Below are 27,952 nucleotides of genomic sequence, written 5' to 3' on the forward strand. Positions count from 1 at the left end.
CCTGCGACATCTCCAGCCGGGAACAGTCTGAGGCATTGTCTCACCTAATTATGTTGGACGGACTTCTTTTTGTTTCCCATTCAGCATGCCTGTCTGATTTCCTTTTTGCCTGGCCGCTAGCTCTGACGTCGCTGGAAGTGTGCTAATTAGAAAAGAAATGGTCCTAGTAATTATGTCAACTCTCATTAAAAGGGATGACAATGAGAAATATTATTTTTACGCAACGTTTTGTGTAGGGCCTCTACTTCCAATCCTCATTAAATGGAAAAATTCCCTTGTAGCGGGGAAGCACTCTCATGTCAGAGCTCCTTACATCCAAAGCCAGAGAGGTGCTCTAACAGAAAGCGTCTATGGAGTGGCACAGGCATGAAGTTATTGCCCTAATTAAAAGTTCGATTCCACCCCAAAAACTGTTGCATCATGGAACCAGTTTCTGAAGTGAATTTAATTGTATCCTAAACCATTGAAAGATTAAATTGTATCCAGAGATGCACACCGAGGGTAATTACCAATTAGTTTGATTACAAGGACAATTAATAAACATGTTATAGCCTAAAAGAGGGAGCAATTTATAATTAAAAAAAAAGAATTACACAATATCCTTTGACAAATTGCATAAAAAAAAAAAATAATGCTCCAAATAGCAAAATAATAAATACAGAATATACACATTTAAAAACAGTCCTACGAGCTAGCTAAACAGGAAAGTAATTCACCATTTCAAATCATTCTAAAAGTAAATGGAACTGCCTTTGAGGACAAAAGAAATGTACAGGTCAGGGGGTGAAAAGTGTTGCAGCCCTTTGACTCGAGCGGAACTCCGCAGTGAGTGAATTTAGCCCCAGTGTCAATATTCAAATTCAGGGACTTGATGGTGGTAGTAGTAGTATGAGTGTATACATAAAGGCATAGGTCTGATTCCTCTTCTGTCTCAAGTCAGTCGTCTGGGTGTTGTATTACTCTCTGTGCAGACACATCCTGTGTAAAGAGCAGTCCTGGGGTCTTCACTTTTTGGGTCTCTCCAGGATGTTCAGGAACTTTCCCCTGGTCATCTCCCTGGCTGGAGAATGAACAAATGATACGATGTAAATATCAACTGTACATTTCAGAAATCAAACATTTTTGAGCACCTCTTACTCAAGGCTGCTTGAGGTAACCTACCTAAAAATAATTGATTAGTTGAAAGTATTTCCACTGACTTCTGTATAGTAAACTTTTGGGTACACTACAACCTACAATGGCAAGAAAAAGTATGCGAACATTTTGGAAATAAACTCAGCAAAAAAAGAAACGTCCTCTCACTGTCAACTGCATTTATTTTCAGCAAACTTAACATGTGTAAATATTTGTATGAACATAACAAGATTCAACAACTGAGACATAAACTGAATAAGTTTCACAGACATGTGACTAAAATAAATGTAATATTGTGTCCTTGAACAAAGGGGGGTCAAACTCAAAAGTAACAGTATCTGGTGTGGCCACCAGCTGCATTCAGTACGGCAGTGCATCTCCTCATGGACTGCACCAGATTTGCCAGTTCTTGCTGTGAGATGTTACTCCACTCTTCCACCAAGGCACCTGCAAGTTCCCAGACATTTCTGGGGTGGATGGCCCTAGCACTCACCCTCCGATCCAACAGGTCCCAGACGTGCTCAACGGGATTGAGATCTGGGCTCTTCGCTGGCTATGGCAGAACACTGACATCCCTGCCTTGCAGGAAATCACGCACAGAACGAGCAGTATGGCTAGTGGCATTGTCATGCTGGACGGTCATGTCATGATGAGCCTGCAGGAAGGGTACCATATGAGACAGGAGGATGTCTTCCCTGTAATCACAGCGTTGAAATTGCCTGCAATGACAACAAGCTCAATCCGATGATGCTGTGACACACCGCACCAGACCATGACGGACCCTCCACCTCCAAATCGATCCTGCTCCAGAGTACAGGCCTCGGTGTAACGCTCATTCCATCAACGATAAATGCGAATCCGACCATCACCCCTGGTGAGACAAAACCGCGATTCGTCATTGAAAGACCACTTTTTTCCAGTCCTGTCTGGTCCAGCAATGGTGGGTTTGTGCCCATAGGCAGTGTTGTTCCCGGTGATGTCTGGTGAGGACCTGCCTTACAACAGACCTACAAGCCCTCAGTCCAGCCTCTCTCATCCTATTGCGGACAGTCTGAGCAGGAGGGATTGTACGTTCCTGGTGTAACTCGGGCAGTTGTTGTTGCCATCCTGTACCTATCCCACAGGTGTGCTGTTCGGATGTACCGATCCTGTGCAGGTGTTGCTACACGTGGTCTGCCACTGCGAGGACAACCATCTGTCCATCCTGTCTCCCTGTAGCGCTGTCTTACGCGTCTCACAGTACGGTCATTGCAATTTATTGCCCTGGCCACATCTGCAGTCCTCATGCCTCCTTGCAGCATGCCTAAGCCACTTTCATGCAGATGAGCAGGGATCCTGGGCATCTTTTTTTCCAGAGTCAGTAGAAAGGCCTCATAGGTGTCCTAAGTTTTCATAACTGTGACCTTAATTGCCTACCGTCTGTAAGCTGTTAGTGTCTTAACGACCGTTCCAGAGGTGCATGTTCATTAATTGTTTATGGTTCATTGAACAAGCATGGGAAACAGTGTTTAAACCCTTTACAATGAAGATCTGTGAAATTATTTGGATTTTTACGAATTATCTTTGAAAGACAGGGTCCTGAAAAAGGGACGTTTCATTTTTAGCTGAGTTTACCTGGATTTCTGCATAAATTGGTCATAAAATTTCATCTGATCTTCATCTAGGTCACAACAATAGACAAACACAGTCTGCTTAAACTAATAACAATTATACGTTTTGATGTCTTTATTGAATACACCGTGTAAACATTCACAGTGCAGGGTGGAAAAGGGATGTGAACCCTTGGACTTAATAAATGGTTGACCCTCCTTTGGCAGCAATGACATCCACCAAACGTTTTCTGTAGTTCCGGATCAGACCTGCACAACGGTCAGGAGGAATTTTGGACCATTCCTCTTTACAAAACTGTTTCAGTTCAGCAATATTCTTGTGATGTCTGGTGTGAATTTCTCTTGAGGTCATGCCACAGCATCTCAATCGGGTTGAGGTCAGGACTCTGACTGGGCCATTCCAGAAGGCGTATTTTCTTCTGTTGGAGCTATTCTGTTGTTGATTTACTTCTGTGTTTTGGGTTGTTGTATCACCCAAGTTCTGTTGAGCTCCAATTGGCAGACAGATAGCCTAACATTCTCCAGCAAAATGTCTTGATAAACTTGGGAATTCATTTTTCCGTCGATGATAGCAAGCTGTCCAGGCCCTGAGGCAGCAAAGCAGCCCCAAACCATGATGCTCCCTCCGCAATACTTTACAGTTGAGATGAGGTATTGATGTTGGTGTGCTGTGCCTTTTTTTCTCCACACATAGTGTTGTGTGTTCCTTCCAAGCAACTCAACTGTAGTTTCATCTGTCCACAGAATATTTAGCCAGTAGCGCTGTGGAACATCCAGGTGCACTTTTTCAAACTTCAGACTTGCAGCAATATTTTTTGGGGACAGCAGTGGCTTCTTCTGTGGTGTCTTCCCATGAACACCATTCTTGTTTAGTGTTTTACATATCGAAGACTTGTCAACAGAGATGTTAGCATGTTCCAGAGATTTCTGGAAGTCTTTAGCTGACACTCTGGGATTCTTCTTAACCTCATTGAGCATTCTGCGCTGTGCTCTTGCAGTCATCTTTGCAGGACGGCCACTCCTAGGGAGAGTAGCAACAGTGCTGAACTTTCTCCATTTATAGACAATTTGTCATACTGTGGACTGATGCACATCAGGGCTTTTAGAGATACTTTTATAACCCTTTCCAGCTTTATGCAAGTCATCAATTCTTAAGCTTAGGTCTACCAAGATCTCTTTTGTTCGAGGCATGGTTCACATCAGGCAATGCTTCTTGTGTATAACAAACTCATATTTTGTGAGTGTTTTTTATAGGGCAAGGCAGCTCTAACCAACATCTCCAATCTCATCTCATTGATTGGACACCAGGTTAGGTAACTCCAGACTCCAATTAGCTTTTGGAGAAGTCATTAGCCTAGGGGTTTACATACTTTTTCCAACCTACACTGTGAATGTTTAAATGATGCATTCAATATAGACAAGAAAAATACAATAGTTTGTGTGTTATTAGTTCAAGCACACTATGTTTGTCTATTATTGTGACTTGGATGAAGATCAGATCAAATTTGATGACCAATTTATGCAGATATCCAGGTAATTCCAAAGGGTTCACATAATTTTTCTTGCCACTGTATGCTGTCAAAACTTATGCTTCAACCATGGATTTAGACTAAAACAGGCTACAGCACTCCATCACCCAGTCCTCCACTTCAGAGCAGAATCACTTATTAATGCAAAGCATGCATTTCATTTGTGAAACATCTAACGGGGAGGTAATTTATACAAACATCTGTTCATGGAAAACAACATAAGACGCAAACTAGCTACTAAAGAGACACACACCCCTTGTGATTGCCTTATCAAGGCAGCCAGATACATGTATTCAAGCATCTCAGTATGTGCATGTATAACTGTGTTAAAGAAAAATATGGGGGGAGTGAAAGGGGGATGTTGTCTGAGAGATACAGTTCTCTGGAACGCAAACTAATCAATCCACAACTTTCCATAGTGCCTTATGTCTAAGAGACTATGGCCATAACCACATTTCTTCTCACTGACTGCCTTTACTATACACTTAGCTACCACTGAATGACCGTCGTAAGAACCGAAGACACTGATCAGATAGCACTCACAACATAAACCATAAAGGTTAGCTAGGAAAGCCCATGAAAATGGGAGATGTGCTGTACAATGAAGAGCACTTGGTGGGGGTCTAGAAAAAAAGCTCTGCACAATAGTTCTGGATCTGTGCCAACCCCATTGCGCGACAACAGATTGGCCCCAACTGAACGCCTTGTCACCTTGCTTCTATCTGGTAAGGAGCGTATTCCAGAAGGTTTTCAGTCAACAACAGCCAGGTTGTGTCACAAGGGAAGCTACAGGGATGTTCCTCCAGCATCAGTGCCACCCTGGAGAGGCCTCATCCAGGTCCAGTAATTACACTTTGTTCCTGATAATAAGAGGAGCAGGCTCTTAGCATCAGTACAGAATCAAAGCTCAGGGCCAAGAGGGGAGCTGGGATCACCTCCTCAAACGTACACAAAAACACCAGCTTCATACAGTTGCTAAGCATACCCACCAGGACACGAAGAGTATTACAGGCCACACTGACAATCACAGAAAGTAAATTCCTATTTCAAGGGGGAAACGGGCCTTCCTTCTTGTATATTTTTGGAAAAACATGCATACAAATACACATGAGTGTGCGTGTGTCTGACTGTCCCAAGCCTTCCCACCCACACAGAAGGTTTACAGTTGTACAACTGTCTCTCTCTGCTTGTTGAACCAGACACCAGAGCTGATGAGCTGCCTAGGTGTTTGTTGGGCTGTGAAAAGCGGTGAAGAAGTTAGCGGAGCCACGGCGGCTAATGAAAAAGCAGGGTGAATTGTAATTTAGATGAGCTGCCCTCCCTGGAATGATAATGCCCCGGCTGGGCACGGGCCGCTTCACCTTGAGGCGTCCATCATCAGGTTCAACATGATGCTAATTGGATTGGGATTGATTAATTTTGCGCGGTGCTGCGGTCTCTTCGAATAACACTAAACAAAATAATTAGTGCCCCCGGACAGACCGACATACAGGGTCTTAGATGGAATGAAACCATCAGAATCACGTGGGATGTAATGAATTAAGATGACACAAAACTACTGGTGCACAGATATCATTTCCCTATTAGGAGGAGTTGGGTTTAGTGAGCCAAAGGCTATCACAACAGTGCTCTATATATCTAGTTAGACCTATACTCAATCTTGGAGCATGGAGAAAGAGATCTACATGTTAAATAGAGAAGATAGTTACAAGAGCATAATTAAATGTCTGCTTTGACCTTGTATTTGATGATTTGATACTAAATAAAAAGACAAGACTGTAGATAAAACTATAACCTAAAATGATAGCATTATCGCTGTATCGCGTTCACAAATACAAATGGCATTCTCTCCAAACTTCATGCTGATGGAGACAGGACCTTTAGAGAATCCTATTGAGTCATTGGTCTCCTAATCCCAGGTTTGTCTTTCTGATCTCTCTGCTAAGAGCTCGTTAAATGGACCACTGGTTTCTGGAGAGGCCTGTTAAATGGGACAGACTGGTGTCTCTCTCCCTCCGTATCTCTCCATCCCCCAACAATAAAGCAGAGCAGCCTGGTCTGTGGCTGTGCCCCCCCCCCAGAGACCCCCTCCATCAGGACTCACCCCTCTGAGCCACTCATTAATTAGAGTTCCGTTTAGCCTCCCCCTCTGTCTGTCAGATAGAAACTCATACGATTTGCATTGTAAGAGAAAGATTAAAAGTGGTAAGAGAAAGGACCAGCAATCCAGCCCCCCTCAGGCAACTGGACTCACACACACAGACTGAAAGACACCCACATAGATCTCTGTCAATGAGGATGTCTGCCTCGTGCACACAACAGTCCAGCACCCCCCCCACCTCAGAGCACACACAGATGTGAGTGCACATGCCCACACATACATGTTGTTACAGGCCAGGAGTGATCAATACTGATTAGAGGGAGTGAGAGATGTGTTTAGTTGATTAGAAAGGTCAATCCCTAATTCTGTACTATGTTAATCAGCGACTTGTTACAGCTGCCATTATACTAAATGACACCTTTGGCTTATGGATTGTGAGGGCCTTGTCTTCACCCTGTTGATTAGTTGCTCTCTAATTATCATTGAGCCCTGGCTGGTCTGGGGATGATATCACAACCTGATGTATACAGGAAAATACAAGTACACAATGTCCCCCTCAACCAGATGAATATCCAAAACTGAATACAATATTCGTCCACCGGCACTTCTCAAAATGGTACTCTCAAAATGTAAATATATAGCCTAAATGTGTGACATCACCTTCCTACCGTTTGGAGTGAGTGATCTGGGTGTCAGTCACATCATCTCGTCTCCCCCTGCGCCCCCTCCCGTGTGTAGAATGGTAGTAATCATGGTGAGGCCGCTTCACCACTCCAGGCACACGCCAGAGGAGCCAGCCAGACCCCTGTTAGCCCCAGAGACAGATGACCACCTGGGTTAACTGGTGTCCCAGCCTCCAGCCCTGACTGCCCCAATTCACTTTCATTAAGAGTCAAGCATACTAATCTGACCCCCACTGCCCATCTTCAAGTGTCACTCAGCTATTACTGTCTGTAAGCTTTATTTAATGGATTTAACATCCATTCTCACTGCCCACTTCCCCAGGGACCGGAGGCACAGAGGAGATGACACCCCCCCCACACACACCCCTCCTTCTGCCATAAACACATTCCCCCCCTCCCATATAACCCCCTGCCTCGCAACACATACACCTGACGCTCATGTTTGTGTTCAAAATTCAATTACCCACTTATTGATACTTCACAGGGATATTTAAGATGCAGACACGACCAGTGATTTCCCAGGGGAGCCACTGGTTCCTCTTTATGTCCCAACTGAGAGAGCGCTCCTCTCCTCCCCCCTCTTCTCTCCCTCCAATGTCTTCCTGCCTGCTGCCTGTGTGCACTGACACACACACACAAACAAACATCTACACCGCCTCACCCCTGCCACAGCCTATCCCTGCTCAAGAGGTGTCCTTATTAATAGGCAATCAGTCAAAATTCATTCATTAAAAAGCCTAAAAGGTTTTACACCGCCAAAATGATTAGCTGGGAAAGAAAAAAATCCAATGAATTCTTAATGCATTTATGGAAATGAGGTGTCATTTCCGATCTGATCAGGGAGGCGGAAGGCAGGCAGGGCTGAGGAACAGGCGGTGTGTGCAGCTCTCCCTCTACCATGATACACACATAATACTGATACAGAAGACACAACTCCACTGCTACTGGGTGATCAGTTGACTTGTTTAGACAATCTTGATGAACCTCAATTATGATTGTTTGTACGATTCAGCACCAACTGTTGCTTCATTCTTCAACAGCTACACTAAACCAACAGTCAGGAACCAATTCTGCGATAACCATGTAACACTGGTTTGAGGCTTCTGAAATAACTTGATACATATTTGGCTGAACAAACAAGCTTTTCGGAGACAATTTTCTCATACCAGCGATTTCATCTCTTCAAGCCAAACAATATTTCCCCCAAAACATGCATCTCAAATCAAAAAACGAGTTCCAACACACAATAATAATTTGATACAGAAAACTGATCAACACATACACAGCATCGTTTATGTCCTATTTCAGTTTCCCTTCATGCCAATCCTAACAACTCTCTGGCGGGTGGGAGCTGCCATTCGTCTCCACTATGAGCCCATAAAGCAGGCCGGTGCAGAGAGAAGAGGAGGACAGAGGAGGAGGGTCCCCTGTTCCTCATTCAGAGGCTGTCAGGGAGCAGCACTTCATAACGGCCCGCCCCGCGGTCACTCAGGTTGCCCTGGATGGATTGATGGAAGCACATTAGCACCGTGGGCCAGTGTGAATGCAATCATATTCAGCTGCACAGGCCTGTTTATAGGCAGGAGATTGATGCTGGGGAGGAGAGGAGGCTGTGAATGCTGGGCCATTAAGAGCTGTCTGCGCTGACCTTCAGCCTCACCTCCACATAGACAGGGATGTAGGTGTCATCCTGGTTCTACTGTGGTGGTGGCACAGTGGAGTACATGCCAGCCAATACTGAGCAGGACTGGTCTTGACTGGCATTCCTTTGTATCAAACCAAACCTGGACGATCATGACAGCCTCATTCTATTTCCAACAATAAATCCATTGCAGTGAATAATCAGGAGGCTCAGTCGGTACAGTTCTTTTCATAATCTAACTGAAGAATAAAAAATAAAAAATACTATCACTACACTTAATGGTCTCTGCGTAGGGCTGCTTTTGCAGTGATACAAAGGGCTGCCTTTGCAGTGATACAAAGGTATCACTGCATTACCAACGAGCCAAGGCCCAGTCAGTCAGCCAGTCAGTCAGTGGTGGTGGTGATCAGTGAAACCTACAAGTGTGTTAGAGCAGCAGCCTGAGACATGTCCCTCAGGACCACTCTCCTTTCAATTACCTCCAATAACATCACTTATCACAGTAGTCAGTGCTCCCCTAGGACCCAGGGCCTGATGCCGGGCTCAGCGGCCCACGACAGGGGCATTCATCACAGGGTGGGGAAGCACCTGGGGTCTGGGGAGGAGGCACGCGCCAGGCCCCCGCTGGGACCCACCCAGGCAGCGTCACACAGCCATGGGGAGGTGGCGCCCCCTCCCCAGGGGACAGCCTGCCACACACTTATACTAACACATAGGCATATATAAATACACATCTACACAAAGTGCTGTCCCACATGCCTTCTAGTCTTGGGGTCTATGATCTACAGGCATACTCTGCCTCAATCTCCAAACGTTACATGTTGTCATTTCACATTACATTAGGCCCGTCTTCATATTTTTATGTTTTAGTCATTTTTTTGGTAATTTATTCTGAATGGCATCTATAACATTGCCATGGTAGTGTTCCAAGTCCTCCTGAAGGGCTAGGTGAAATCAGTGTCCTCTAGGTGAGAGGTGTCTACCTCTGGCCAGTCCCCTTCCTCCTCGGGCCGCAGGGCGGGGTGGTGGTGTGTTTTCACTGGCTGATTGTGCTCTTCCCATTAAACAGCCCACAGTTCAATGGGCCACATGTTTAAGGGGGATAGTAAATCCTGTCCCCTGCCTTCATGCTCTCTCTCTCTCTCCGCTTCCCTCTCAGGCGGCTTGTTTACGGGGCACTGAAGAGCGCACAAACATGATGAAAAAGTAGCTGAGATTTACAAGGCCTCCCGACAGCGGGAAAAGGAGAAAATTAAACCAGAGCACATTAAAGAGGCTCCAGTACAAGCTGCTCTGAGACCGATAATAACCATCATTGTGTTGCGTCATCCCGAGGTACATGACATGGTTGCAAAAACAACGTCCCTTCCTTTATGGCAGATAACAGCTTTATAAGAACCAGCTACAACACGTTCTTGACTAATAAATACGTGGTATGGTAGACAACATGAAGCATTGAATTAAAGATCATTAACAGACCAGTGCATGCTCAGGCCTTGAGTCGAGCTGATCTGAAAAATGTGAGGGACATCAGATTTGGCCATAAATGCCTGTAAATGAAGATTATCGCGTTTGGGTGAGATTGGTCCCACAGACCCTGGATCAGACTGTATGATCAGCCTGTTTCATTCTGTATTTAGCAGCAATAATATGCTAAAATGTGTGTGATAGACAGAGGATCCTGACCTGTAAATATGAGCCTGAAATAAGCAGATAACACATTTCATCTATGCTGAAGTCAATTACACTAATCTGAGCTTTCATAATGCCTGCTACATAATATGTGGGACATTCGATAGAGCAGTGTCATCCACACCAAGTCTACATTCATTTTGAGGCAATTCATCGTCATTCAAGCTGTCAAGTCATGCTCTATATCTTGGTGGCAATATTTTGACGTGGCATGCCTCCTTGATCTACTCAAAAGTTGCCATTAAATAAAAATATATTTCTAATTTTTATGAGCGAGCGGGGCAAAGCACAGACAAATCATGTTTGGCATAATCCTCTCCAGAATGAGCCTACTTTAATCATCCTGTCTTTATGGAATTTTACAAATCAGCGTGGCACTCGCTGTGGAGCGGGACGTATCAGCCCTATACCAACTCTGCATAGCAACATGCTATACATCTCTCGGGATCGCAAAAGAGGCAGAGGGGTCTTGGTCCCCATCGTACAATATTACAGTTTCTGTTTTAAGCATTGTATGGAGGCTAAATCCACTCCAGATTTAAGGGAGGACTCCCATCACAAAGCATATATATAAATCTGATTGTCAGGGAGTGCGTTACTCTACAACAAGAGCGCAAAACAATTGAATAGGAAAGTGCAGTCAACATTAAAAGCATGCAGTGTGTCAGAATTTAACAATACTGTTATTTTGGAAACAACCATATAATTTTGAGAGGAAACATTTCAGTCTGTATCAAATCGCTCTTTCTGTGTTTGTGCATGGTGAGCTTTGTCCACAATAAGCCAAGTACCCATCTTCCTCTTAGGAAAAATAGGAGCACTTAGCTATATCTCTCTAATCCACATGTTAAGGATTAGGACAACAGATGCAGAAAATATGTCAGACCACATTTCGCATCCATCACATGCTTCAATCGTTGTGTTACGCTTATGTGAGACCTTCCCCCACTTCACAAGGCTTCTAAATGCACTCTCGAAATGCTGTTGTTTTACGCTGAATTACCAAACCATAATCAACACAACGAAAATAATAAATTCATACGTGCAGTGCTCCAACTGTTTTATACACCCGATTAGACAACAAGCCTTATACAGTACCAGTCAAAATGTGACACCTTCTCATTAAAGGGTTTTTCTTTATTTTTTACTATTTTCTACATTGTAGAAAAACAGTGAAGACATCAAAACTATGAAATCATGTAAATCAAATGTTATTTGTCACATACACATGGTTAGCAAATGTTAATGCAAGTATAGCGAAATGCTTGTGCTTCTAGTTCTGACCATGCAGTAATATCTAACAAGTAATCTAACAATTTCACAACTACCTTATACACACAATGAGTAATGTAGGGTATGTAAACATATAAAGTGGCATTGTTTAAAGTGTCTAGTGATACATTTATTACATCCAATTTTTTATTATTAAAGTGGCTAGAGGTGAGTCAGTATGTTGGCAGCAGCCACTCAATGTTAGTGATGGCTGTTTAACAGTCTGATGGCCTTGAGATAGAAGCTGTTTAAAGTCTCGGTCCCAGCTTTGATGCTCCTGTACTGACCTCGCCTTCTGGATGATAGCGGGGTGAACAGGCAGTGGCTCGGCTCGGGTGGTTGTTGTCCTTGATGATCTTTTTGGCCTTCCTGTGACATCGGGTGGTGTAGGTGTCCTGGAGGGCAGGTAGCTTGCCCCCGGTGATGCGTTGTGCAGACCTCACTACCCTCTAGAGAGCCTTATGGTTGTGGGCGGAGCAGTTGCCGTACCAGGCGGTGATACAGCCGGACAGGATGCTCTCGATTGTACATCTGTAAAAGTTTGTGAGGGTTTTTGGTGACAAGCCAAATTTCTTCAGCCTCGCCTTCTTCACCACGCTGTCTGTTTGGGTGAACATTTTCAGTTTGTCCTTGACGTGTATGCCGAGGAACTTAAAACTTTGCACCTTCTCCACTACTGTCCGATCGATGTGGAGAGGGGGCTGCTCCCTCTGCTGTTTCCTGAAGTCCACGATCATCTCCTTTGTTTTGTTGACATTGAGTGTGAGGTTATTTTCCTGACACCACACTCCGAGGGCCCTCACCTCCTCCCTGCAGGCCGTCTCGTCGTTGTTGGTAATCAAGACTACCACTGCAGTGTCGTCTGCAAACTTGATGATTGAGTTGGAGGCGTGCATGGCCACGCAGTCATGGGTGAACAGGGAGTACAGGAGAGGGCTGAGAACGCACCCTTGTGGGGCCCCAGTGTTGGGAATCAGCGAGGTGGAGATGTTGTTTCCTACCTTCACCACCTGGGGGCGGCCCGTCAGGAAGTCCAGGGTCTCGAGCTTAATGACGAGTTTGGAGGGTACTATGATGTTAAATGCTGAGCTGTAGTCGATGAACAGCATTCTTACATAGGCATTCCTCTTGTCCAGATGGGTTTAGGGCAGTGTGCAGTGTGATTGCGATTGCGTCGTCTGTGGACCTATTGGGGCGGTAAGCAAATTGGAGTGGGTCTAGGGTGTCATGTAGGGTGGAGGTGATATGGTCCTTGACTAGTCTCTCAAAGCACTTCATGATGACGGAAGTGAGTGCTACAGGGCGATAGCTAAGGTAACTGAGCTAAATTACTTTCTTGGGAACAGGAACAATGGTGGCCCTCTTGAAGCATGTGGGAACAGCAGACTGGGATAAGGATTGATTGAATATGTCCGTAAACACACCAGCCAGCTGGTCTGCGCATGCTCTGAGGACGCGGCTAGGGATGCCGTGTGGGCCGGCAGCCTTGCGAGGGTTGACACGTTTAAATGTTTTACTCACGTTGGCTGCAGTGAAGGAGAGCCCGCAGGTTTTTGTAGCGGGCCGTGTCGGTGGCACTGTATTGTCCTCAAAGCGAGCAAAGAAGTTGTTTAGTTTGTCTGGGAGCAAGACATTGTGGTCCGCGACGGGGCTGGTTTTCTTTTTGTACTCCGTGATTGACTGTAGACCCTGCCACATACAGTGGGGCAAAAAAGTATTTAGTCAGCCACCAATTGTGCAAGTTCTCCCACTTAAAAAGATGAGAGAGGCCTGTAATTTTCATCATAGGTACACTTCAACTATGACAGACAAAATGAGAAAAGAAATCCAGAAAATCACATTGTAGGATTTTTAATGAATTTATTTGCAAATTATGGTGGAAAATAAGTATTTGGTCACCTACAAACAAGCAAGATTTCTGGCTTTCACAGACCTGTAACTTCTTCTTTAAGAGGCTCCTCTGTCCTCCACTCGTTACCTGTATTAATTACCTGTGACTCTATTTTGTCTCTATACTGACGCTTAGCTTGTTTGATTGCTTTGAGGAGGGAATAACTACACTGTTTGTATTTGGTCATGTTTCCGGTCGCCTTGCCCTGATTAAAAGCAGTGGTTCGAGCTTTCAGTTTTGCGAGAATGCTGCCATCAATCCACGGTTTGTGTTTGGGGAAGGTTTTAATAGTCGCTGTGGGTACAACATCACCGATGCAGTTGCTAATAAACTCACTCACCGAGTCAGCGTATTCATCAATGTTATTGTCCGACGCTATGCGGAACATATCCCAGTCCACGTGATCGAAGCAATCTTGAAGCGTGGAATCCGATTGGTCGGACCAGCATTTAACAGACCTGAGCACGGCCGTTACCTGTTTTAGTTTCTGTCTAAAGGCTGGGAGCAACAAAATGGAGTCGTGGTCAGATTTTCCAAAAGGAGGGCGGGGGAGGGCTTGTATGCATCGCGGAAGTTAGAATAACAATGATCCAGTGTTTTGCCAGCCCGGGTCATGCATTAGATATGCTGATAGAATTTAGGGAGCCTTGTTTTCAGATTAGCCTTGTTAAAATCCCCAGCTACAATAAATGCAGCCTCAGGATATGTGGTTTCCAAGTTTACATAGAGTCCAATGAAGTTCTTTCAGGGCCGTCGATGTGTCTGCTTGGGGGGGATATACATGACGGTGATTATAATCGAAGAGAATTCTCTTGGTAGATAATGCGGTTGGCATTTGATTGTAAGGAATTCTAGGTCAGGTGAACAAAAGGACTTGAGCTCCTGTATGTTGTTATGATCACACCACGTCTCGTTAATCATAAGGCATACACCTCCGCCCTTCTTCTTACCAGAGAGATGTTTGTTTCTGTCGGCGCGATGCGTGAAGAAACCAGGTGGCTGTACCGACTCTGATAACGTATCCCGAGTGAGCCATGTTTCCGTGAAACAAAGAACGTCACAATCTCTGATGTCTCTCTGGAAGGCAACCCTTGCTCGGATTTCGTCTACCTTGTTGTCAAGAGACTGGACATTGGCGAGTAGTATACTCGGGAGCAGTGCGCGATGTGCCCGTCTACGGAGCCTGACCAGAAGACCGCTCCGTCTACGGCGCCGTTGTTTTGGGTCGCCGGCTGGGATCTGATCCATTGTCCTGGGTGGTGGACCAAACAGAGGATAAGCTTCGGGAAAGTCGTATTCCTGGTCGTAATGTTGGGGAGCTGACCTTGCTCTTATATCCAATAGTTCCTCCTGGCTGTATGTAATAAAACTTAAGATTTCCTGGGGTAACAATGTAAGAAATAATACATAAAAAAACAAAATACTGCATAGTTTCCTGAGAAGGCGAAGCGAGGCGGCCATCTCTGTCGGCGCTGGAAGCGAACCAAAAAAGTGTTAAACATATCTAAATATATGTAATATATACAGATTTGCACACTCTTGGCATTCTCTCAACCAGCTTCATGAGGTAGTCACCTGGAATGCATTTCAATTAAAAGGTGTGCCTTGTTAAAAGTTAATTTGTGGAATTAATTTCTATCTTAATACATTTGAGCCAATCAGTTGTGTTGTGACAAGGTAGCCCTATTTGGTAAAAGTCCACATTACGGCAAGAACAGCTCAAATAAGCAGAGAGAAATGACAGTCCATTATTACTTTAAAGACACGAAGGTCAGTCAATCCGGAAAATTTCAAGAACTTTGAAAGTTTCTTAAAGTGCAGTTGCAAAAACCATCAAGCGGTATGATGAAACTGTCTCTCATGAGGACCGCGACAGGAAAGGAAGTCCCAGAGTTACCTCTGCTGCAGAGGATAAGTTCATTAGAGTTAACTGCACCTCAGATTGCATCCCAAATAAACGCTTCACAGAGTTCAAGTAACAGACACATCTGGTAAAGGTAATGGCGGACTGAACGAAGTTATGTAGAGCACCTCAAGATAAAACATAATATTCGAAATATCTGCTAAATTAGACTAAAATATTAGCACTAAATAATCTGGTGGGTGATAACCTTCAATCTGGATAATAACACAAAACAAATCCTAAGATTAGAGACATTTATCGACAAATATTACGAAAACAAGCAACACCCAAACATGACGGAGAGTAAGACAGGGGAACCGATTCAAAAACGAAAACGTGACTCCTCAACCGACACGGATGATTTAATATTCTCACCACCGGGAATGGTAAAGGTCGAAACCGATCTGTTAAAATCAATAAATGACAAACTGGGTATACTTGAATTAGTTAGTAAAGATATAAAAGAGTTGAAGGCAAGCCTAGAGATGAGTGATGAAAAAGCTGCGACATTGGAGAAGGAAACACACGCGCTAAAAGGGACAGTCAATAAAATTGAAACCGAAATGAATGAAATTAAAAAGGAGAACACCGTTCTGAAGGAATGCTTACTAGACATACAAACTAGATCCATGAGAGAGAATTTGGTACTTACAGGTATCCAAGAGAAAGAAGGAGAGGTTCCTGAATCTGTAGTTAGAGAGTTCCTTTTTGCAGCGCTTCAGATTCCACGCGAAGTTATCGATAAGATCCAACTTGAACGTGTACACCGCCTCGGACAGAGAGGGCAGAGGTACGAACGCCCAATCGTTGCCAAATTTGCTTCATTTAAAGATAAAATAATGGTTAAAAGCCTGGGTAAAAGACTTGCTGGGACCAAAATTGGCATGAATGATCAGTTTCCGAAAGAAATTGCAGAACGGCGCAAAGTTCTGTATCCAATTTTCAAAGAAAATAGATTAAAAGCGAAACGAGTAGCTCTCGTCGTTGATAAACTATATATTGATAACCAGTTGTTCAGAGACACAAAGACTACTCCATGGTTATTTTAAAAATTACAAAGTTCTCATAGATGAGGAAAATAAACACAATTCAAGCCCGGTTATTGATTGTAACAATACAATACAAAATATAGCTTTTCTATAAATCTTCATATATAACTAATTGAACACAAGCACTATTTCTACATAGTGAAGATAAAAACTAAGTAAACAGAAGGCACAGTATGTGTGGATGGTGTGGTGTGTGTTTATTTTTATTTGTTATGTTTGGAAAGTTGAGTGAGTGAGTAATGAAATAGTTGCATATCCCAGAGCCAGTGTATTGCTGTGGGCCGGGTATGAGAGGGCTTTCAATGTTGTTCAGATGATGGATATACTTTTATAATGAATTATACGTCTTATTTATTTATTGTCCTATCATGGGGAACTACATTTTTTAAATAAATTATATCTAATTATTTATTATCCTATTTTAATGGTACGGTCCATGGCCCTATACCCTAGACACCCACATGAATGGCCCAGATACTAAGGAGAAGTCCCTAACTGTTTTATGTGCATGCTGTAAGCGGTCTGTATGCAGCCAAAATGAGGTCAGGGACCAAGAGCAGCACTGCCCCCTCAAGATTCTGAGCCTGCTTGGCAGGGTTGGTCCTGCAAAGCCAAAGCCCCCTAAAGGGAGAGCATAATAAACAAGGAAATTCTCAAAGCTGCTAATGAGAACCTTGACGACCTTGTACCTAGCCGGTGGGGATTCCGGTGGGGTGCCCCCACCCAGGCAGTGGCAGTGCTGGCAACACTAGCTGCAGTAACCCATGGGGAGGGGGTCACACTCGGACATTCAGAGAGGGGGTATATTATTGTGGCCCTGGTGGCACGAAATCAAGTCGGACTGCATGGAGATGCTTGGGAACATGGTCAAAATGGATGACCGTATTGTGGGTGTTTCAGGAAGAAGGTGTACATTTGACCTCCATCATTTAGGATGTGACAATGGTAAATAAATCTCTACATTTATGCTCATTTTTTGCGCGGTCTTGCAGGCCTTCTCATGCAGCTGCAACTGCAAGTACATTTGTAAATCATGATCCATCTTGAGTTGGGCTCTGGGATGGTGCAATTGTTGAGAGGGTGAGCTTATGGTTGTGTGGGGGTAAGGGCTGAATGTGTGTGGGTGTATGTGTGTATCCCACAACTGTTGCGAAGGAAGAAGTAAAAGATGTTAGGGACTATAGAGGATGATTCACAGCAATATGTAATAAAAATAGAGGTGAGGGCGATGGAAATGCATTTGGCAATGGATCTGCTTCGGTTCGGTGGATGGCGCTGTGTGCACTTTTCGAAGGATGGATCCCAGTCGGTCCGGGGCTGTGCGATGCGGGGGGTCGGGGGTGGTCTGCCGGTCATTGGGATGACAACCCAACTCGAGATGGGGGCTTTTGGCGGGTGGAATAGTGGGGACCAATTGGAGGTTTGCTTAGTGGAGATGCAAATGTCATGGTACAACTATATAGACACTCAATCATTATGTTACTTTTTAATAGGACGTTTACAAACATATATTTTGATAAAAATAATTGAAAGGTGTGTCTCATTATGGTAAGTGGTGAAATAAGTATAGCCAGTTACAATTGTAATGGCTTAGCAGATAATAAGAAAAGACGATCAGTATTTACCTGGCTAAAAGAGAAGGATTATAATATCTACTGTTTACAGGAAACCCATTCGACAGTTTTAGATGAAGTTTTGTGGAAAAAGAACTGGGGGGGCGAAATATATTTCTCCCATGGGCAAAGAAATTCAAAAGGGGTGATGGTTTTAATTAATAATAACTTTTATCCAAATGTGCAACTTGTCCAAACAGATCCTCAAGGTAGATGGATTATTTTAAATATGTTATTGGACAATAAACATATATGGCTTATTAACCTATACGGTCCGAATAATGATGATCCAAGCTTCTTTGACAATATATATAAGAATGTATCAACTCTACAAGCAACACTAGACTCTATTATTATAGTGGGAGATTTTAATACGGTCTTAAATACCTCTATGGACCGGAAAGGAAATCACACTACAAACTATCACCCTCAGGCACTTAAGGAAATCAGGAATGTCATGGATATATTGGAATTAGTGGATATATGGAGACTTAAATACCCTGACCTAGTGAGATATACATGGCGGAGGCTTAATCAAGCTAGTCGCCTTGACTACTTTCTTATATCATTCTCTCTGGCACCAAAAGTTAAAAAGTGTTTGATAGGGGACAGAATGCGGTCGGACCATCACATAATTGGCATATATATTACTCTTACAGAATTTCCACGTGGGCGAGGATATTGGAAATTTAATCAAAGCCTACTAGATGATAAATTGTTTAGAACTAGGACAGAAGAATTTATAACTGACTTTTTTAGACATAACATAGGTACAGCAGAACCCCATATTGTATGGGACACTTTTAAGTGTGGCTTTAGAGGCCATGCAATTCAGTACTCATCTATAAAACAAAAGCAATTTCGATCAAAAGAGTCCATATTAACAAAGGAAATTGAAGGACTAACAGTACAGTTAGATAACAATAAAAACGGTACCATAGAGGCACAGAATAAGTTAGAGGAAAAACAAAAAGAAATGGAGGAACTTATTCAAGAAAGATCCAGTGTAATATATTACAAAAATAAAGCGAACTGGATGGAATATGGGGAAAAATGCACCAAATTTTTTTTCAATCTTCAATATAGAAATGCTACCAAAAAAAACGTATTAAAACTTGTTACAAATGATGGAGTCACGCATGATTCACCAAATGATATTTTGAAAGAGGAAGTAAAGTACTTTAAGAATATATTTTCGTTTCAGGCTCCTCCATCTCCACTAACTGAAACTAATTGTATGGATTTTTTCCCTAATAATAATGTAAAATTAACATCTGTACAGAAAGACTCATGTGAAGGCCTAATTACAGAGGAGGAACTACTTGATGCAATTGGGGCCTTTAAGGATGGGAAAACTCCAGGACTGGATGGCATACCAGTGGAAGTATACAAACATTTTTTTGATATACTCAAAGGACCATTATTAGCTTGTTTTAACCACTCCTATATAAATGATAGATTATCAGACACGCAACAAGAAGGTGTGATATCATTATTACTGAAACAGGACCCAAGTGGTATATATAAAGATCCAGTCCATTTAAAAAATTGGAGACCTCTTACACTTCAGTGTTGTGATGCAAAAATCCTAGCAAAATGCTTGGCGCATAGAATAAAAAAAGTTTTGTCAGATATTATTCATCCTAATCAGACAGGTTTTTTACATGGACGATACATTGGAGATAATATAAGGCAAGTACTGGAAACAATAGAACACTATGAAATATCGGGGACACCAGGCCTGGTTTTCATAGCTGATTTTGAAAAGGCTTTTGATAAAGTACGACTGGAGTTTATATATAAATGCCTAGAATATTTCAATTTTGGGGAATCTCTTATAAAATGGGTAAAAATTATGTATAGTAACCCTAGGTGTAAAATAGTAAATAATGGCTACATCTCAGAAAGTTTTAAACTATCTAGAGGAGTAAAACAAGGTTGTCCACTATCGGCATATCTATTTATTATTGCCATCGAAATGTTAGCTGTTAAAATTAGATCAAACATTAATATTAAGGGATTAGAAATCCAGGGCCTAAAAACTAAGGTGTCATTGTACGCTGATGATTCATGTTTTCTTTTAAAACCACAACTAGAATCTCTCCACGGCCTCTTAGAGGATCTAGATATATTTGCTATCCTCTCTGGATTAAAACCAAATTATGATAAATGTACCATATTACGTATTGGATCACTAAAAAATACACATTTTACATTGCCATGTAGTTTACCAATTAAATGGTCTGACGGTGATGTGGACATACTCGGTATACAAATCCCAAAAGAAAGAAATGATCTCACTCCAATAAATTTTTATAGAAAGTTAGCAAAAATAGATAAGATCTTGCTACCATGGAAAGGAAAATACCTGTCTATTTGTGGGAAAATCACCCTGATTAACTCTTTAATCATATCACAGTTTACCTATTTGCTTATGGTTTTGCCTACACCTAGTGACCTGCTTTTTAAATTATATGAACAAAAAATATTCAATTTTATTTGGAACGGCAAGCCAGATAAAATTAAAAGGGCCTATTTATATAACGAATATGAATTCGGAGGGCAGAAATTATTAAATATTAAAGCATTAGACCTCTCACTAAAGGCATCACTCATACAAAAGTTATACTTAAATCCAAACTGGTTCTCTAGTAGATTGGTACGAATGTCTCATCCTATGTTCAAGAAGGGCCTTTTTCCCTTTATTCAGATTACACCTGCTCACTTTCGGTTGCTTGAAAAGGAAATAATCTCCAAATTATCTTTATTTTTTAAGCAAGCCTTAGAAAGTTGGTTGCAATTTCAGTTTAATCCACCTGAAAGGACGGAACAAATAGTACAACAAATCTTGTGGTTAAATTCAAATATAGTAATTGATAAAAAAACAGTATTTATCGAAGAAATGTTTAAAAAAGGTATAATTTTTGTGAATGATATCATAAATAGGACTGGTGGAGTAATGTCACACATGCAGCTAACGCAGACATATGGAAATGTCTGCTCTACCCAAAATTACAACCAATTAATTGCAGCATTACCACAAAAATGGAAGAGGCAGGTGGAAGGGGATAAAAGTAAGGAACTTGTATGTCGGCCTTATATTAAAGAACATAAATGGTTAAAGAAAAGTGTGATAAATAAAAACATATACCAATTTCATTTAAGGACCAAAAAACTTACAGCTGTGCCATATAAATTGCAAAATAGTTGGGAAGAGATTTTCGATGTACCCATTCCATGGCACATGGTGTATGAATTGATACGCAAAACAACGCCGGATTCAAAACTTCAAATTTTTCAATTTAAATTATTGTACAAAATTCTTGCAACTAATAGAATGTTATATATATGGGGGATACAATCTTCCCAGCTCTGTAGATTCTGCTGTGAGGAGGCAGAGTCATTAGACCATTTATTTTGGTATTGTCCGCATGTAGCTCGTTTTTGGTCACAGGTCCAGGAATGGTTGAAGAATTGCAACATTTGCGTAGAACTAACGCTACAGATAGCAATACTGGGGGATTTGAAAAGCCATAGTCAATCAATCAATAATATAATAATTATTTTAGCAAAAATGTTTATTTTTAATTTACAATCCGTGGAAGCTATGAGAATAGGAAGATTCAAATCTTTTGTGAAGCATCACAGCACAGTTGAAAAATATATGGCAAATAAAAATCCGAAATGGATGATGTTGGAAGATAGATGGGAAAGGTTGAGTGGAGCTGAAGGGTGGGACTAATAACAAGATAAACAATGTAGGGCATACGGGATCTGTGACATGTGTATAGGTGCGGAGCTATTGTGAAATAGCACAGTTACAAGTGGAAATCAAACTGGATGGACAACAGAAATAGAGGAAGGACTAAGAACAAACAAGAGAGAACTATTATAAAGTAGACTGTGTCTGTAAAATGTGTATAAGATGTATAAATTGAAGGTAAAAACAGAAATGTTTATCAGTTTACTCCAATTGGGGGATCGGTGGTAGGGTTTGCGGGGAATAATAATAAAGGTATACTCTTTAAAAAAGTATGTATGTCTATGTAGGTATGTGTATGTATATATGTGTATATGTATGCATACGTGAATGGATATATATATTTACCCCAAAAAATATGGGGGATTGGAAATGATGCAGACAATTACATTGGAAGCAACATTCTTTCCGCAATATTAAGCTGATCCAACCCCAAAAAAAAAAAAAACAGACACATCTCAACATCAACTGTTCAGAGGAGACTGCGTGAATCAGGCCTTCATGGTCGAATTGCTTCAAAGAAACCATTACTAAAGGTCACGGATAAGAAGAAGAGACTTGCTTGGGCCAAGAAACACAAGTAAATGGACATGACCGGTGGAAAGCTGTCCTTTGGTCTGACGAGTCCAGATTTGAGAGACGCAGAGTAGGTGAACGGATGATCTCTGCACGTGTGGTTCCCAACTTGAAGCATGGAGGTGGTGTGATGGTGCTTTGCTGGTGACACTGTCTGTGATTTATTTTAAATTCAAGGCACACTTAACCAACATGGCTACCACAGCATTCTGCAGCGATACGCCGTTCAATCTGGTTTGCGCTTAGTGGGACTATAATTTGTATTACAACAGGATAATGACCCAACACACCTCCAGGTTGTGTAAGAGTTATTTGACCAAGAAGGAGAGTGATGGAGTGCTGCATCAGATGACCTGGCCTCCAATCACCTGACCTCAAGCCAATTGAGATGGTTTGGGATGAGTTGAACGCAGAGTGAAGGAAAAGCAGCCAACAAGTGCTCAGCAAATGTGGGAACTCGTTCAAGACTGTTGGAAAAGGATTCCAGGTGAAGCTGGTTGAGAGAATGCCAAGACTGTGCAAACCTGTCATCAAGGCAAAGGGTGGCTACTTTGAAGAATCTAAAATATATCTTGATTTGTTTAACACTTTTTTGGTTACTACATGATTCCATGTGTGTTATTCCATAGTGTTGATGTCTTCACTATTATTCCCACAATGTAGAAAATAGCAAAAATAAAGAAAAACCCTTTAATGAGTAGGTGTGTTCAAACTTTTGACTGGTACTGTATATAAACTCAGCAAAAAAAGAAACATCCTCTCACTGTCAACTGTGTTGATTTTCAGCAAACTTAACATGTGTAAATATTTGTATGAACATAACAAGATTCAACAACTGAGACAAACTGAACAAGTTCCACAGACATGTGACTAACAGAAACTGAATAATGTGTCCCTGAACAAAGGGGGGGGTCAAAATCAAAAGTAACAGTCAGTATCTGGTGTGGCCACCAGCTGCATTAAGTACTGCAGTGCATCTCCTCCTCATGGACTGCACCAGATTTGCCAGTTCTTGCTGTGAGATGTTACCCCACTCTTCCACCAAGGCACCTGCGAGTTCCCGGACATTTCTGGGGGGGAATGGCCCTAGCCCGCACCCTCCAATCCAACAGGTCCCAGACGTGCTCAATGGGATTGAGATCCGGGCTATTCCCTGGCCATGGCAGAACACTGACATCCCTGTCTTGCATGAAATCACGCACAGAACGAGCAATATGGCTGGTGGCATTGTCTTGCTGGAGGGTCATGTCAGGATGTGCCTGCAGGAAGGGTACCACATGAGGGAGGAGGATGTCTTCCCTGTAACGCACAGCGTTGAGATTGCCTGCAATGACCACAAGCTCAGTCCGATGATAATGTGACACACCGCCCCAGACCATGACGGACCCTCCACCTCCAAATCGATCCTGCTCCAGAGTACAGACATCGGTGTAATGCTCATTCCTTTGACGATAAACGCAAATCCGACCATCACCCCCTGGTGAGACAAAACCGCGACTCGTCAGTGAAAGAGCACTTTTTGCCAGTCCTGCCTGGTCCAGCGACGGTGAGTTTGTGCCCATAGGTGACGTTGTTGCCGGTGATGTCTGGTGAGGACCTGCCTTACAACAGACCTACAAGCCCTCAGTCCAGCCTCTCTCAGCCTATTGCGGACAGTCTGAGCACTGATGGAGGGATTGTGTGTTTCTGATGTAAATCGGGCAGTTGTTGCTGCCATCCTGTACCTGTCCCGCAGGTGTGATGTTCGGATGTGCCGATCCTGTGCAGGTGTTGCTACACGTGGTCTGCCACTGCGAGGACGATCAGCTGTCCATCCTGTAACGCTGTCTTAGGCGTCTCACAGTACGGTCATTGCAATTTATTGCCCTGGCCACATCTGCAGTCCTCATGCCTCCTTGCAGCATGCCTAAGGCATGTTCACGCAGATGAGCAGGGACCCTGGGCATCTTTCTTTTGGTGTTTTTCAGAGTCAGTAGAAAGGCCTCTTCAGTGTCCTAAGTTTTCATAGCTGTGACCTTAATTGCTTACCTAGTGTCTTAACGACCGTTCCACAGGTGCATGTTCATTAATTGTTTATGGTTCATTGAACAAGCATGGGAAACAGTGTTAAAACCCTTTACAATGAAGACCTGTGAAGTTATTTGGATTTCTACGAATTATCTTTGAAAGACAGGGTCCTGAAAAAGGGACGTTTCTTTTTTTGCTGAGTTTATATACTCCATTTACAATCTATTGATGTCTTATTCATAATAAAAATATTCAGAAAGATTGGATTAGAAATACATTGAATCTAACTAAGGGTGTCTGTTGCGTGAAATATAAATGAGTAGAATGACTATCACCATATACTTGAGATGTACCTTGACTGTTCAGACATAAATTAGGCATAAAGCTAGCAGCACCATCTAGAGGTAGTGTACGGAATGACAACCTAGACTAACTGTCGTTCATGTGTGTATTTCTCAGGTAAATACTTACACTCCTCAAGGCCCAGCTGGTAGGCCAAATTCTGTAGCCCTTTGACCTTCTCCATCAGGTTGGCTGTGGTCAGGCTCCCCAGCTCTGTTGGAGGAATACAGTTAGTCAAAACATTGCCTACCTGTAAAAAGACTATGCTCAACAGTGTACCATATGATGCTACTGTACTTTACCTTTTAACATTTCAATGTCCTCACTCTCCAGTTCAGCCATCCATTTGGGCAGAGAATTGGTAATTGGCTGCAATACAAAACATGTAAATAAGATTGTGCATTCTCTCAGCCATGTAGGTCAATTCATTTATCAATGCTATAGATCAAATTTTTTTTAACTCACATTTTTGCATGATGCAGCAAAATCTGCGACTCCTGGCACTGTGTGAGGGATGACAGCATGAAATAGGCAAACCAATCAAAACCAGGAATGAGTAAATTGCAATGATAGGCTACATGTCTTTACGCAGAGAAGACACACTTACATTGCTCTGGCCATAGGTCAGGAGATGCTCTATCCAGCTTCTCAAAACTCAGCAGAGATGATTCAAAATCATCACCTTACAAAGTGGAAATGGAGATTTTAGTCATCATCAACAGATTGAACACTATTAAATATGAAAGTGTGCTGTACAAACTAAGTCGGAGCTTGCTAGCTACATCAACAGGGCTCATCTACAGTACCTAGCTAGTAGTGATTGGATTTGAATTGAAAATAATGTTATGAAAGGGGTCATGATCCTTTCTTCTCAATATACAGTGAGTTTGCATGTAGGCTATTGCTTAAGTAACTAACGTTAGCTAGTAGCTACCTAGTACCATAGTTAGACAGCTAGCTAGAAATATAGTTATTGTGAGAAGTTTGACAGTATGGAAGTTATTTTGACTGTATTTCTAACATTAAATAGCTAGCTATCAGTTATTTATCACCCATCCCTTATTATGTCACAACGCATTAGCTAGCTAGCTAGCTGGCTACGTTAACATCAGCTCACATGAATTAGTTAGAGCTACTGTTCCTTTGCTGGCCACCTAGCTAGGTCAGTGTCCATTAAAATGCACTTCAATTTATTGTTAAGATGGATAGGCCTAGCTAGCTAATGGTTGACAACCGGCATAGCTACACTACATGGACAAAATGTTTGTATACACTTGCTTGTCGAACATCTCATTCCAAAATCATGGGCATTAAAATGGAGTTGGTCCCCACTTTGCTGCTATAACAGCCTCCACTCTTCTGGGAAGGCTTTCCACTAGATGTTGGAACATTGCTGTGGGGACTTGCTTCCATTCAGCCACAAGAGCATTACTGAAGTCGGGCACTGATGTTTGGCGATTAGGCCTGGCTCGCAGTCGGGACTCCAATTCATCCCAAAGGTGCTAGATGGGGTTGAGGTCAGGCTCTGTGGAGGCCAGTCAAGATCTTCCACACCGATCTCGTCAAACCACTTCTGTATGGACTTCGCTTTGTGCACATGGGCATTGTCATGCTAAAACAAGATAGGGGCATTCCCCAAACTGTTGCCACAAAGTTGGAAGCATAGAATTGTCTAGAATGTCATTGTATGCTGTAGCGTTAAGATTTCCCTTCACTGGAACTAAGGAGCCGAGCCCGAACCATGAAAAACAGCCCCAGACCATTATTCCTCCTCCACCAAACTATACAGTTGGCACTATGCATTCGGGAAGGTAGCGTTCTCCTGGCATCCTTCAAACCCAGATTCATCTGTTGGACTGTCAGATGGTGAAGCGTGATTTATCACTCCAGAGAGTCCTATGGCAGCGAGCTTTACACCACTCCAGCCGACGCTTGGCATTGCACATTGTGATCTTAGGCTTGTGTGCGGCTGCTCAGCCATGGAAACCCATTTCATGGAGCTCCCAATTCTTTTTTTTACGCTCTACGCACTTCAGCGGTCCCGTTCTGAGAACTTGTGTGGCCTACCACTTTGTGGCTGAACCGTTGTTGCTCCTAGTTTATACTTTACAATAACAGCACTTACAGTTGACTGGGGCAGCTATAGCAGTGCAGGGCAGAAACTTGACAAACGGACTTGTTGGAAAGGTGGCGTCCTATGACGGTGCCACATTGCAAGTCACTGAGCTCTTCAGTGACGCCATTCTGCCAATGTTTGTCTATGGGGATCGCAAGGCCGTGTGCTCGATTTTATACACCTGTCATCAACGGGTGTGGCTGAAATAGCCGAATCCAGTAATTTGAAGGTCCACATATTTTTCTATATATAGTGTACCTTACCAAGTAGCTAGCTAGTTAACTGTTAGTTAGCTACTGTAGCTAACGTTAGCTACTGTAGCTAACGTCAGCTCATGTAAGCTGTCTTGTTATTTTGGTTTGGCAGACAAAAACACTTGTGTGAGCAAAGCCTGGTAAAAAAACGTGATGCAATATTTGTACAAAATATTAACTTTTATCAACTCAGACTGTTTCAGCAAATAGATATAGGAAACATACACGTTTAATTGGCATCTCGCTCTCAAAATGTACATTTACACACCCAACAGGGTAAAGAATTAGAATTTACCTCCATTTGGAGACGCCATCTTCAGATCCACACACGTGATATAATGCAACCAATGGGTTGACGTGTCTGCACCAAGCTGCACTGTAAACTTCTGTCAGCAGGTGGTGCCACACAAATTGCATCAAATATTCTTATCGATAAATCCGTCTCCAAGAAAAAAGCTTTCCTATCTCCATCTGTGACTGTATTTCTTGAAAAAAAAATCTAGATGAACCTCAATGATTACATAGCAGTAATATTGATTCTACAAATATTGTCAGCCTGTTTCTATCTAGCCCTTGATAACGACTCAGTTCCATTACATTACACATAAGAGTCATTGGACAAAGGCTACTTCTGTACGGGGGATTTTGTTAAGACCCCGACGCTCAAATCTTTACATTAACACGCGACGATTGCAGAACCGTTTTTGAATCATAAGGACCTTATCTTTCAAATCAAGAAGAAAAATGGTTGTGTTCCCACACGGCCATATCTCCATGT

General features: G+C 42.6%; 1 protein-coding gene across 1 annotated transcript; it reads right to left on the reverse strand.

Moving 5' to 3' along the window:
• Positions 1–424: 424 nt before the first annotated feature.
• On the reverse strand, positions 425–27,941 carry lin52 (lin-52 DREAM MuvB core complex component). Its single transcript, XM_038967387.1, has 6 exons — positions 27,470–27,941; positions 25,412–25,486; positions 25,270–25,307; positions 25,107–25,173; positions 24,934–25,017; positions 425–1,060 (listed from the first exon to the last, which is right to left on the reverse strand). The coding sequence occupies exons 1-6, from the start codon at positions 27,486–27,488 to the stop codon at positions 1,005–1,007; spliced, it is 339 nt and encodes a 112-aa protein (XP_038823315.1). The 5' UTR covers positions 27,489–27,941; the 3' UTR covers positions 425–1,004.
• Between the last annotated feature and the right edge of the window lie 11 nt (positions 27,942–27,952).

This window comes from Salvelinus namaycush, chromosome 28, assembly GCF_016432855.1.
Source record: "Salvelinus namaycush isolate Seneca chromosome 28, SaNama_1.0, whole genome shotgun sequence".
In the NCBI taxonomy this organism is placed as follows: domain Eukaryota; kingdom Metazoa; phylum Chordata; class Actinopteri; order Salmoniformes; family Salmonidae; genus Salvelinus; species Salvelinus namaycush.